The 15,000-nt window shown below is 38.2% G+C and overlaps 1 protein-coding gene across 1 annotated transcript in view; it reads right to left on the bottom strand.

The window, feature by feature from the left end:
• lama2 (laminin, alpha 2) overlaps positions 1 to 15,000 on the bottom strand; it is a gene marked incomplete at its 3' end in the record, with an annotated part of 199,379 nt that overhangs the window by 152,955 nt on the left and 31,424 nt on the right. The window contains exons 2-3 of the mRNA XM_039781351.1: positions 4,551 to 4,721; positions 2,282 to 2,394 (exon numbers count right to left, since the gene is read on the bottom strand). Of these exons, the coding sequence (XP_039637285.1) occupies positions 2,282 to 2,394; positions 4,551 to 4,721 (284 nt within the window). The remainder of the gene's footprint in view (positions 1 to 2,281; positions 2,395 to 4,550; positions 4,722 to 15,000) is intronic.

Here is a 15,000-nt window from a genome sequence, read left to right as displayed (position 1 = left end):
AGCAAAACATTCATCGCGACTGTATGACCTCCCAGTAATGCTAACTAATACAGTGGGAAATTTAGCACTGTAAAGAAAAGACCTTTACGACAGCAGGTATGGTAAAAACACTACCACTTTTGTCCAAAGCGGCCGCTAGAATCAACACAAACTGAAAGTTACATTTGGCCACTTTAATGCATTTTTAAACTTTCAGGTCTATCTCTGCAATGTAGAGAGATAGTGAGAGACAGTTTGATGCCTAAACATTGGCTTCAGGTTTTGGGTTTTAGCTTTTAGGTAATACATAGTAATATTATCCATTTTGTGACAAGAAAAGCCTGTAAAATGTTAGACAATAAAAATGGACTGGTAAATGGACAGCATTTATATTGCACTTTCAATTTACCTCTAATTCACCAATTCACATCTTTGTTAGCCTCAAAGTGTTTTTAATGAACTATAGTTTATATCCCTCTGCACTGTGGGGAGGTGTCACAAAGATTGTCACAAAGATCTTGACCCAGATTCAATCAATCTCACAACATTCAAACAGCAGTGTAAGTATGAGCCCACAAAAATTTACTTTAGGATGACAAAACAAGGAATGGCACATTCCGCTTAAGCAATATTCTCTTATGTCTAAGTAGTTAATGCTAATTTGTGTTACTTCAGGCTTTTGTTTGCACTGTTGTATTTCCATCTAGAATATTGGCCTTTTACACTGTACATCTAAAATTAATCAGTTTTAACCTTAAAAGCAATTTTTCCTTGGCTTCTCTTAATGAACCGAGGACTTCTCATGAACTAAAGTCTCTCACGCTCATTAGTTTTATTCTCAAGACGTAGACTATATAATTATACTCTGGAGATGTAATCTGTTTAATTACTCTTCTAAACTAGACTAGATGTCTTAAATCACCCTATGCCAGTACACAGTCCCTCAATCACAGAGAGCCTTCCAAATCAAAAATGCAAACCCAATTATTTAAAGAGTAACAAGCATGCGTATAAAATGATTGATAAGAAAATTGGATCAACTAATTCCATCACTACTGAAATAATAGTAGGTGGCTTAATTCCTTACATGACAAAACATAATACATATATACATATACATATAACTAATTGCTCTAATCACAAAGGGATTGACAACATGCAGCCTGGTGCGTTTATGTGATCTAAGAAGACAGTTGTTACATCCTGACAGAAAAGCAACATGGTGGCAGTAAGTGTTCAGATAAATAGATAGAAACATCATTGTTATAGAGAAACTAGTCTTGCATTGCCAGACCCTCCTCCACAGTGCTGCGGAGGAAGGTCTGGCTAGTCCACACAGTAACCGGATGGGAGAAAAACGTGCTCTGGTTTATTGGCATTTCATTAAACCAATCACAATCGTCTTAGGTGGTGCTAAGCGCCGCACAGAGCTACGGTGCCTCTGCAAAATAGCCTCGGGAAGGAACTTGTTTTTGTGGAACATGTGTACGTTCAAAGGTTGTTTTAGTCGTGCAACAGAAAACTCAGATTGGACAGATAGTCTAGCTAGCTGTCTGGATTTAACCTGCAGAGATCTGAGGAGCAGTTAACCATAGCCCTCATAAATCGACCAGAGTTTAAAATGCCAACACAAAAAAAGCGGAAGGTAACTGACATTGGGCAAAATGCGGGACATCCGGCAGAATTTCCAGTAATTGACATCCGGCGGAATTTCCAGTAATTGAGAAAAAAGGCAGCATTGGAACCAATGTTGTCTGCATTTGTTGACCCAAATATATTATTTTGTCACAGTTCAACAGTTGAACAGCACATTGAAAAGGTAATAAATTCATATTTGTATGATTTTATTTTACTTTTCAGAAGCTATGATATGGCTCCCGGCCAAGCCATATCCTCATATTATCACTGTTTTATCTAACAGAAGGTCCTGGGTTCAAAAACCCCAGCCAGCTGGTGTTCCTGTGTAGAGTTAATAGGTTAATTTGAAACTCAAAACCTTGATAAACGGTTTGTAGCTTTGCCTCATCGCAGACAATGGAGGCTGTGGTCAGGTTTGATTCATGGCGGCTACAGTGGATTCCAGTAATGAAGAGTCACCATTAAAAATCCATTGCAACCAACATAAATCCAAGCCGACCACAGCTGTTATTCTCTGTGAAGAAGGAGCCAACTGTCAATGCTACAGGGAGTGAATGTTTGAAACTCAGAAGTATTAGTTTAAGGTTGGGGTAAGCCTCTAGAGAATACATGTGGAAGTCAATACAATATCCTCACAAGTATGGTATTACAGGTGTGTGTCTACCTGTTTTAAGTCCAGAGTAATAGTCACATAGTGGTACTCCATTCCATTCTTGATAGAGGGACTTTGCCACCAACGATTGGTCCCATCTATGGCATATTCTATAGGATGTTGTTCTGTAAACACACACACACACACACACACACACACACACAAAGAGAGAGAAACAGAGAAAGGGCATATCAGTTGTTGCATTCTAGTAACATTTTGAATATACAAAAAAAATTTTAGTCTTGAATCCAGCGTTGTTCTGAGGGGGAAATGTTCCTCTCCACTCCTTTTATAAAATTCTGGAATTTCAACAATTTAAGGCCAAATCAAAAGCAAATTTTTCCTACCATGTAAAAAAATATATATATATGTATACACCGTTTATATATTTCCTTTCCATTTCAGATGATTTTATTATACTTCTGAATACAACCAAAAATGTCATCTTATTTGCATACTCCTGGCCTCTGTTACTATTCTACACAATAGCTTTAATGGAACAGGAAGAAGACACATTATGTGTTTATTACATAGCAAAGCTCACTATGCAGAACTTTAAGTGAGTGTGAGGGAGTATTGTGAAAATAAGTGAAAATGTTTTTTTCAGACTTGCAGCTGTCAATCAACGGGCTACTAATGTGTGACATTTCTGTTCAACAAAACATGGCAACTATCCCTAGCAAAATAAAAAAAGCTATACATCCTTTGGTAAAAGTATTTTCCCTTCTGTCTTTTTGAAAGCATCTCTCTTACTGTACCTTGGACGGCAGCTGGATTCTCACGATATCACAAGATCACGCAAGAATTTCAGGATCACAAAAGCGTTTATGTCCGGACAGCAGTAAACCGAACCAATCACCGTCGGGTGAGGAGCTACTGGCAGCTACGGCCGTGGTTTATGACGGCTGGTACCGTTTGTTCAAAACAAAAATGCCGAACGTGATAGACAGATGGTTCATCCAGTCACCTGCCAGGTATTTTTTTTTTCTAAATGCCTGCACTTTCCCAAACAGTTTCCAATGACGGCTTCTCAGATGGTCCTGTGTAACAAACCATCTGGCGGGTCAGGTTATCCTCTCTTCTCATTTACATTAACGTTTTGAGTGATACTCTCTTTTGAAAATTAGATGAGGAGATATACCACTTGTCTATCTGTCCAATAAATTTAAAACAGGTGAAAACAGCTAGCCTGGCTCTATCCAAAAGTTAAAAAAATTCACCAACCATCACCTTTGAAGCTGACTAACTAGCAAAATATACATTGTATTATTCCATACAAAAAGTGAAATATAAAAACAACTTGTGGTTTTACATGGGGGTTTTGTGATAGAAATAGTCCACATAAGCTCCCAGAAAACCGCAATGTAAAAACGTAGTTTATGTAAGGATTAAACAAACAAGATACAACATGATAGAATAATATCAAAACACGTTTGATTTTGTCGGAACATCAAGACGGGAAAAAGACTCGGACTGAGTTTTATGACCACCTTACACCAAATGATTGAGATGACGAGAGAGCGGCCCAACTCTAGCAAGACTCTCATGGTCGTTTGGTGTAAGGTCGGCATAAGCTAAGCGTCTCCTGTATCCAGCTTCATATGGGATGGAAAGATATGTGAGTGGTATCCATCATCTAATCTCTTAAAAGCAAACAAGCATATTTCCCAAAATGTGAAACTATTCCATTAACAATAAGCAAGTCCGTAAATCAACTGATCACTTAAATTAAATAAGTCTTAGTGTATAGTGTTAATTGAGATAGAAGTGTTTTAAAATTACCATTTTGGTCTCAGTTCATCTCTCTTTTATTTTTCAAGCTTTCTGTTTTTGTCTCTCATCCCCTTTTTGCAGTAGCACCTGTATATCCTATACTTCTTTTTTCCTCTCATCCTGGCTGACTAACTGCCTGACTGGTAAGCTGACTACGCAAGTGAATTGGACTCACTAATTGGACTCACTAGCTGACTGACTGACTGACTGACTGACTACTTCAGTGAGGGTTGGCTGTGTGACTGGCTGAGCGGTTAACTGTATCATTGATTGACTAAAAAGCTGACTGTCTAGTTGGCTGTGTGAATTATGATCGCAGACTAATTTTGCATTGTCATCTTGTCAGGTAGCGATTGATTCCTCAGTTCATTCAGTAATTATCATTTCAGACAAAATGATTGGGTAACATCTGGCCGATCTGGCACTAATTAACTAATATAGCATGATTCATTATTGTAATCACCGTGCCTATAGGTCTTGTGTGTTTGTATGTGTGAATCTCTCTTACCAACTGCTTTTGTACTCTTTTGGTTGCAGATTCGACACTGAGCGTTTCTAATAGGCTGGCCTGGTACATGTTCCACCAGCTTACAGAACATTTCTGGACCCAGTGAACCACAGGTAGCATTAGCGGATATATCTGCCATGGATGCCAGGTTCAACACAGCCGGGAACAGTCCTGCAATGACAAAAACACAGGCAATTACATACAGAAAGAAATAATAAAACAAACAACTGTATGTATTAGTTCTGCCGTCTGATATACATATAGAAGCAGCAGAATATTAAAAGTTGGATGTTTTGGAAAATACACTTGTTCATGCTTGACACCAGATGAAGCTGATATCAATCTAATCAATGATATTTCGAAAAATGCCAGACAACTCCTTTGACTCCATTAAATATCACAAAGATGTATCTATAAAGTTAAAAGGTGAATACACACAGAAATTGCTAAATTGTTTGGTCAGATAATCACTAATCACATGTTCAAGTCCATTCAGAGCAGTTCAAATAAGGTCGGAGTGGCCTATTCTTCAAAAGCAAAAAAAATTTGTTCAGAAATTGCCAGAATGTAGTACAGTAGGGATTATTAGGCACCCTGCTTTCCACATAGATTTTGTATTTAAAATCATTACAATTATGTGAGTTTCTCTGTATAGTCTTGTTCCAAGTGAGCCAGGTAGCGCTGTATGGCTGTGGTTCTGAGGTTCTGAGTAATTAGTGTGGAACATGGGGGGGGGGGAGGCAGGTGTTTTATCCCATCCAAGTTAGTTAATCTGGGTGTATTTTCGGTGCAGTCTAATGTAATTAACATCATTTACCACTCATAGATAGCAAGAGCCGTATTCACTTCATCTTTGGATAAAAGAAGCATGCAGAGAACTGTTTTTTGGCTAGCGTTCAACTGTGCAGACTTTGGGCACTGTAATGCTACTATATCAAAGGACTATTCATTTGCATTATGTTGCCCAAGCAATTCTTTTTCATTTCCACTCCATGGATATTTTTCACTGCTGGAAAGGAATATAAACTTGGAGAGAACATGCATTATGGAAAACCCTGCACAGTACACAGATTTCTTTCCAGGATATTGTTGGAAGTCATCAATAATGTTATACTATGCAAACATTACTTTGTTTTCCTCCCTTGTGCCCTTATTGGTGGTTGTGGTATTAAACAAACACCTCATAGAACAGAGTTTCTCAAAGTGGGGCCCGTGGCACTCTTACAGGAAGTCTGTGAAAAGTTTTCAGATTCATTCATTCATTCAAATAATCATTTTATAAAAAAAAATGTTTGTTTAACAAAAGGCTTAATAGTTCAACAAATATTTTAATTTTTCAATCGAAAATAGTTCATAGATTACTTTCTAAGCTAACAAATCTATAACTCAAAATCTGTTAATGTGTTTAATACATGTCTAATAGCCTTTCTAATATATTTCTCTTGTGTTGTTGTTTTTAAGTGTAAAAAAATAGGATACCTCATAATATTCCAAGGGTCATACATGAGTGGGTCCCCGGTATATTCTCAATCTTGTAAGGGGCTGAAAAAAGATTGAGAACCTCTGTCCTAGAAGAGATGTAAGTAAAACTGCACATCTCAAATTCTCTATAGTCCATTATAATAAACTCTTGGAGGCATATGCTTACAACCAAGGGGCGTATGCTCCAGCCATGAAGGTAGCAAATGCAGGGTGAACCTCTTCTCCTACCATCCTGCAACATTTTATCAGTTAAACTGTTTTTTCGCCAGCAAGCCACAGTGGACTTTACATTAGGGCTGCGACTAACAATTAGTTTCATTATTTGCCGCTTATTTTTTTTAATCGATGGATCATTTATACTATGAAATGTCAGAAAATAATGAACAATCACAACTTCCAAAAGCCCAAGTTGATATTCAAATAACTTGTTTTGTCCTACCAATAGTCCAAAACCCCATGATATTCAGTTTACTATCATAGAGGAAGAAGTAAATATTTATATTTGAAAAAAATGGAACCAGTAAACTTTTGGCATGACATGTTTAGTAATGAATGTACTGTAGCTGAAGTCAAGGTATGAAAATAATAGATACAGATCATTTTGTCATGTTTTATATTGTTCAGTCAAAAGCACATCTATGAAAAAATAGATATATAAAATAAATCTGTGATTGCTAACAGCCAGCAAGCCAAGTAGCTTGTGTAACCCAAAGAAGAAATAGAATGAACTGATAACCTCTTAAGCCAGAGAGCTCTAAACAAACAGATCATTATTTACGTCTGCATGTCATCACCACACAAATGCACCATGAGACTGCCCAAAAGTATTTGTTTCCAGCAGACTCCACTGTGTTGTTCCCATGGTAAAAGCACATTAGTCCCAGAGTGAATGACAAGCTTGTTGGACTTAAAGTACTGGAATGCTCAACAGACTGTGCACATGGTTCATATTTCCTGTCTGGCATACACACACAGACAAACACATGCACGTACTGTACAATGTAACGTCAGATATCCCTGTTCTGGTTTAAGGTCAACAACTTTTATAGTTAAACAGCATGTGCACTGTTATACAAACATAAACATAGGAACACATACATGTACAGTAACTGTACACAAAGGAGACAGACAGGAAGGGAAGATCAGATGGAAGGAGAAAAAGTGTAAGAAAAATACAGAGGCGAAGCACTTGTGAAAGCGTGGAGGGTGTGTGTGTGTGTGTGTGTGTGTGTGTGTGTGTGTGTGTGTGTGTGTGTGTGTGTGTGTGTGTGTGTCCAGATGAGTCCAGCTGTTCGGCCAGATGTGACCACTGATGAACTGTGAAGAACATCTGAGACACCCAAAGTCTCTCTCACACATGTGTACACATTCTCACACAAGTACTCACAACATATCAAATACAGACTTAGTCAAACGCATACCTTCCAAACCTCTCAGTAACGGTATTCTACAGCACTGAGGGAGCCCAGATTTCCATAACGGTGTTATCATAAAGGAAAGGTTCTCACTGTTTGGACAAAATGGGGGTGGATGAGTTAGTTCCTTATCAAAAAAAGTTTGTCAAAAATCACTTAATGCAGCTTTGAGTAAATTAGATAGCAGTAGACAACAGTTGGTAAGGGAGCTGACCTCAAGAAAAGAAAATATACATTACATTAACTTACATGTCATTTAGCTGACGCTTTTATCCAAAGCGACTTACAATTGCTATATACTATATGTCAGAGGTTGCACGCCTCTGGAGCAACTATGGGTTAAGTGTCTTGCTCAGGGACACATTGGTTGATGTATCGCAGTGGGACATACATAACACACATACTGTATGTCAAGTTTAAATATTAAATGGAGTTTTGTGTTTATGTGTTGCAGTTTGTGTTGTTGTTGGCAAATTATATTCCTCAATTCATTAATCAATAATGTCACTTCCAATATGTTACCCAACATACAGTATAGACAGGACTATTGTCACACATATAACACAATAATCACAAAGCTTAATTCCCAACTCTATCTTAAAATAGGTGAAACTACTATCTGTCCCTGAGCTTGAACATTACAATGATAGTAAAGCTGCTTTTATTCATGTTGTATCAACGTCCTTTCAGTTCCATCTTTTCATTGTGGCACAGTGTTTGGATGCCTCAAGATCTCAAGTCTGATATTTGGTCCACATCTCAAAGACTCCAGTCAGTGGAGAGCAGGTTGAACTCTTTTCACTGCGCTCTTTGGTTCATTTTATTCCCAATTTGACAAGTCACAGCGGGGCAAAAGGACAAGCGCTAAAAGAGAGTAACAGCATGCAGGACCCATATGCTTACTGGATCTATCCTCCCATGCACCCATTACAAGAGCAAACAAAAATAATGCACCATCTTGTTGTTATGTTGCCAACACAGGAAATCCTGCAGACTTCAGTATAACACTATCTTATTTAAAGCCTTAATACAAGATCAAAACAGTTGCTTTGATAAACGTATTTTTCATGGTCCTTCTCCATACCATTTCTAACTACTGCCTCCTGCTTCTGCCAGAAAATGAAGCCAACATCCTGCGTGTTCCTGGGTTTTGATCCACAACCTGGAAGAGTCTCCAACCAGATACAAATGTGTGTGGGAGTGAGACTGTGCAATCTTTAATAGTGTCATTTTAGCTTAATTTGAGACAGCTAATACCTTAAGCTCCCTATCAGTTCTGTGTGTCTGATTTACATAATCACAAGGGATTCGAAAAGGAACTTTATTTGTTCCAAGTGCAACCACATTTCCGTTAGCTCCATCTCTTTCAATCGACCTGGGAATATTTGGTGCAGTGTTACACTCTCGCATGCTCACATAACATGACTCCTAAATACATTTTCAAACTTTAATTATAACGTATTTAAAAAAAAAAAAAAAAACATCTTTGGAAAGTGTTTAAGTCCAGCTTTTCACCAAATAATGCAAGAACCACTGAGACTATTTCAACTACATTTTTCATGGGGTTCTCACTGTCTGTGTTGGCTGTCATAGTAACTTTCCAATCCAAATAATTTTTTGGGAGAAGCTGACCATGTGTACGGCTTCCGACTTTGGCAACCGATAACACTTTTTCTCTCTTGCCTTTTACTGTATTTTGAACAATGAGGTGAGATAACAGAGAAATTGAGAGGACTGGCTAAAGACAGGATTCAGATTTCAGATTCCCTGAATGACAAGGGTACAATGACTGTCTGCCTTCGGCTCTACAGCTGCTTCACACACGCACGCACACACACCTACTCAGGTTCATCACCTTCCATTCTTTTCTCTTTGCTCTGATAACCACGGTAACCTGTCTGTCCGTGTGTCTGTCTGTTGGCCTCTCTATGCCGTGTCTACGCTCTGTTAACCAGATGTCTCAGAGGATTTACTGCCATGCAGGCTCTAAATTATAATACTGTCAAAATGTATAAGTACACCCAGTGAAAGCTGGGCAATGTCATTGCCAAAGAAGTTGTTTCAACACCCCAATGCTGATGACAAGGCAACATCCCTGGTAAAGGTTGGCGATTTTGTTTTACGTGACCCACCTTTCAGTAACTTTGATGCGCCAGATGGTTTGTCACACAGAATCATCTAACAATCTATCATTGGAAACTAAAAGAGAAGGCACTTTCAAAAAAATACCTAGCAGGTGATTGGTTGAATCATCTGTCTATCACGTCGGCTATTGTTGTTTTGAACGAACACACACCTAAACCACGGCAGTTGCTGCCAATAGCGATCCCGCGATTGACGCGTGATTTTCGAGAGAATCCAGCTGCCATGCGAGGTAAACCTGTTGGGTCATCATATAACTAATGGTTTTTGATACTGTGGCTCCACCGCCTGTTCACTACTGCGCAGACTCTGGCTCCAAAATTATAAGATGGCCAGTATTAGGCATATTTTGGCTTCACTTCTGTACAGTGGGAGGAAGTGGAGATGCAGCACCCATCTTTATATACAGTCTATGAGCAAACCTCATCTGCCGATGTGAGATGTGGCTAAAAGCTCCTTAAAAAAATAAAAAAATAAGTGGACCATATGATATAAATACCATATGATATATATGGTATTTATATTGGCCAAAGTATAAACTTTTACTTGTCCTGCTTGGTCCCACTCACCTATGTATCTCCCCATTTGCTTTTTAAGTGTGGTTATTGTATTCTAAAAGTGAAATTCGGACACCCGGCATTTCAATCTACATCGCAGGTTACACATGCACTAACACGTGTAGTGTTTACAAAAGTGACAATATCCAAGGACACTGTGCGTCAATGTGGTAAGATATCAATATGGGAGTTAAATCTACACTTAAGGAGGAAATGTCCAGATATGACTGGATTTCCACAAGATTAAGGATGACAGCAAAAAAAATGTATTGTATAAAGGCTTCTTATTACATTGTGAATAAAACTTTATTTGCTTTTTCTGTCATGGTAGACGATGACTCTGCACTGCTTGCCCTGCTGTGTGTGTGTGTGTGTGTGTGTGTGTGTGTGTGTGTGTGTGTGTGTGTGTGTGTGTGTGTGTGTGTGTGTGTGTGTGTGTGTGTGTGTGTGTGTGTGTGTGATGGATGTGTTATTGTTGAGTTTTGAGGCTAGATGTATGCTTGATGGAATAAGAAGAAGGTTGAAAAAGACAGGATCATCTCTCTCTCTGTATCTCTCCCTCCATCCTGAGTTGGGGGGTGAGAGAGATATGGATGCAGAAAAAGATAGAAAGATTGATGGAGATGGATGGAGGGATTCCTAGAGAAAGATAGAGTGTTGTTTAAAAGGGTCAGGGCCAGGAGGGGAATGAGGGATGAGACTGCGATAATCCCGTATAAACACAAGCACACACACATAAAAACACACGCACAGAGCCTTTACATACAAATATCTACATACAGAAGTGTGTGTGTGTGTGTATGTGTGTGTGTGTGTGTGTGTGTGTGTGTGTGTGTGTGTGTGTGTGTGTGTGAATACAAATAGAGATGCAAAATAGTGAGAAACACATAGGATCGCCCCCATGTAAAACGCATGCAAAAATATACATTCACAAATATGTTCTAGACAATTAAACTACCATGCAGACACACACATGTGCACAGATGAATATGTACGATACACATGCACACCCCACACTTAAATGCATTTCCAGCCTAATACACCACATTTGATAGAACCAGATTTACACCAAGAAACAAACACTAATCAGTACTGGACTCATCCTCAGCTTCGTGAGGATATCTCCTAGAAAACTCATCTGTTTCTTTAGCTCAGATTAGTTTTAGACGTCTCTAAACACCTGAAATATGATTTCTCTTCTACCTCCGAGTTTCACAAACAAGACAATCCAGGAAGTGGGATTTTAACAGTTTAATGAGGACAGGAGAATTCAACTCATGTCCCAAACTGTGAAAAGATATACTCAAAATGTCTTCATTCAGATGAAACGGACAGTGGTAGTGTGTACTCCCACACTCTCCAGATCATGACTTCATTATTTTATTATCCGGAAATATCAAACTTCTACAGACAATGAAAGGACCAACATTGTTTTCTTGAGATCACAGCTACTTGCTAACTTTCTGGCTGCATTGTCCGCCTGTGTCTGACCATAGCCACAGTAAAACTATAATATAATTCAACGCAGTTTCTCCTTCTTTGGTGTCCACTTTGGTTACATTGTATTAAGCTCACAAAGCTCCTTTCTCATTAAGGAAACAGTAATGGGGCAAAGTTATAAATCACACACACAAAAATAAAGTCCCATTTTTAAGAAGTTGTGATCTAGGGCTAATAAGAGAATATTACCCCCCCACACTGTCAAGCAGTGATATGGAGGCTGATGGCAATGTCAATTTTATTATCATTTCTGTTTTTATCCTGCAGTCTTGATATCAGAACCTAATTATCTTGCTATCTTGATACATCAACTTTTGTTGTCCTGTAAAGATGATTTTTGTTTTTTTACAGACAATTACTTAAATTGGTAAACTGATTGTAGCCTGAGTCATAACTCAACAACTGTAAAAAAAAATAAAAAACAATATCAAAAAATTTGATAAAAAATGATCTAAAGATATTAAGATAGCAGAGAGATAGCAACAGGCACATAGAGCTTACATACAGTAAAGCATTCTACCGATAAAGAGCTGGATTATTAAGTATGGCATCACCACAACAGTTCAAAACCTATGTAAAATTATTTAGCAAGGTATTTAATTAAATCATGATCTCAAGATAGTAGAATGACGAGTGAACACCAGGTGTAGCAGTAATCATTGTATTGAAAATATATACACATTATATTTAATTCTATATAGGTACCTCATCTGGAACATTATGTGTCAGCTCATTCTCTGAATATGGATTTTTTTTATGTCGCATTTTAAATTGAATCAGTTAATAACTAACAGAAACCTTCATTCCTCACCTAAAGATAGATATTCTTGAATAACACCTACATGGTACAAACTAACTGTCATGACTAAAGTTTTTCAGTGATTGAAGTTTGAATTCTTGAAGTGAATAAAATAAAAAGGAAAATGAACCCAGGCACGACTAGCATGATTGTACAATAATTACAAATGAAAATGGTTTAAATATAGCATGTGATCATCTTTGTCATATCATACGCAGAGACTCCCACACACTGCTGCTCGTCATAGCATTTATTGATGATTTAACTTTGGCTAAGCTCCCATCTAAGAAAAAGATTTAATATTAGCACACACACACACACACACACACACACACACACACACACCGCTGTCAGTGTTGCGTGGTTGCTGCGTGTTGTTTCTATGGTAACATCGTTCGTACTGACATGTTGGATAAATGAATGAGTTTTCTAATAGATGGTAAATACCTTTCCTGGACATTGACTGGCTCTCTGCTCCTGTCACTCTCTGTCTCTGTGCCCATACAAACTTTCATATTTAAACAGTTTTTCATAATATCATCTGTGTTGCACACTGTGTAACTGGTGCTTTCATGTATTTGTTTATTTAAAATGGACATTGCACATACATTTTTTTGTTTACACTCAAAATGTAAATGTTATTAAATGTAAATTATTATCATGTTAATGTTGACAGGCCTAGTTTTTTTAAACACTCATCCATAAAATGATCTAGCTGAACTTTGGCAATGTGTGGTATTTGTTATATCTTAGTCTAAAGGAGTTTAAATGTGTAGTTTTAATCACTAAAATTGAGTCTAAATTAATGAATCCCTATGGCAATAATATTAATATTAATCCATTCAATTTGTTGCAATGTTTCACTCAAAACCACAAATGTGGGGCGCCTAGGTAGCTCAGCTGGTACAGTGCGTACACATATACAGAGGCTCAGTCCTCGACGCAGCGGCCACGGGTTCGGTTCCGACCTGCGGCCCTTTGCTGCATGTCATTCCCCCTCTCTCTCCCCTTTCGTGTCTAAAGCTGCTAATAATAAAAGGCCTAAAAATGGCAAAAAAAATCTTTAAAAAAAAAAAGAAACGTGAACCTCAATTTGGAGCTACAGGAAAAGTCAGGGGTTCACCAAGGTCAGTAGGATACATCGACTTGGAACTAGAGATGCACCGATTAGAACTTCCTAGGCCGATTCCGATTTCCGATTTTCTTTTGAGTTTGACCTGCCGATACCGATTTTAGCCAATTCCGATTTCATTTTTTCTAACCACTTTACAGCACACCCAAATATTCATTTTCTATCTTTTCTTAAATAGAACATTTTACATTTTGCATAGAACATTTTTTTAACAGATAATGGATCACTATAAAATATAACTATATAAATTACTCCTGGTGTGGGAAATTCACACACATTTAAAGAGCAATGTTAGAACCATTTCCTTCTTTTCACATCCAATAACCAACTTAATATAATAAATATAGCCTTGTAGTATAAAGATATTTCTTAAAACACACGCAGGCCTGTTTGAACGTCAACAGTAACGTTACCTGAACGTCACCACTCATTAGCAGACATAGATGCAATCCCTCTGGACCTGACATATCTAATCACCTAACGTTACAAAGGTTCTAGACTGCCCCTAAATGCTGAAGAAGAACGCCGACCAGCATGGAAAAACAGCGAATAGCCCCTCATGTACATGCATGGCTTCACCGCATTCAGCTTCTGGCTTTACTGTACATCTACGGCGGCTGCGGCTTTCACGACTTCACCTGGAACTCCCACACCGTAAGTGAGTCTGTTTCTCTCCGCCGTTGTCTGTCACAGCCTAATGTTAGCTCTGATAGCTGATATTCAGTAACTTTAGCGCTTGGTTTAGCGACCCCTATAACGTCAGTTAACTTTAAACAGCATGGTTCTATGTGAAAAACGGCAGAGAGAAAAAGATGAACTAAACATGCCTGCTGTCTGGGAGTTCCGGGTGAACTCATGAAAGACGTTACCGGTCGCTGGCTGTGTGGTGATGCCAGGCTTCAAAGCAGGGGGCTGCGGGTCCATAAGACTGACGTTTTCTCCTGATTACATGTAAATCACACTCTACTTGCCCCATCCACTCCCCACCAAAACAGAAAGTTGTAAACTAAAAAAAATAACACGGACACTGAAAGAAAAATGACATGACACTAGTATAATTATTTTCTTCTTTCTTTTACATACCGTGGTATTGACTTTGGTATTGTGTACTTTTGTTGGTATTGGTACCGACTAGTAGATTTTTGGTAATGTGACATCCTCACTACCGACCGACTAGTCTACATTGCTATCCCTTGAGCCACGCCACCACTGTGACTAAACAAAAACATAAGGACAGATCAGACCTCATCATCAGTTAACTTTACTCTTGAGATTTAAAAGTTTCATTGTTAACTGATATTCCATCTAGTCTTTTTTGTCCTTAAAAAAAGAGTTTAGTGAATTGACACCCTTGAGTGGGATTCGAAAATGGTTGCTGCAAGTGTTGACATTTTCAGAAACATTTTTCTTAAATGTCATGCTG

The sequence above is a fragment of the Perca fluviatilis genome, chromosome 18, assembly GCF_010015445.1.
Source record: "Perca fluviatilis chromosome 18, GENO_Pfluv_1.0, whole genome shotgun sequence".
Lineage (NCBI taxonomy): Eukaryota > Metazoa > Chordata > Actinopteri > Perciformes > Percidae > Perca > Perca fluviatilis.
The sequence above is the reverse complement of the archived record's forward strand: the minus strand, read 5'-3'. Positions and strand labels throughout refer to the sequence as shown.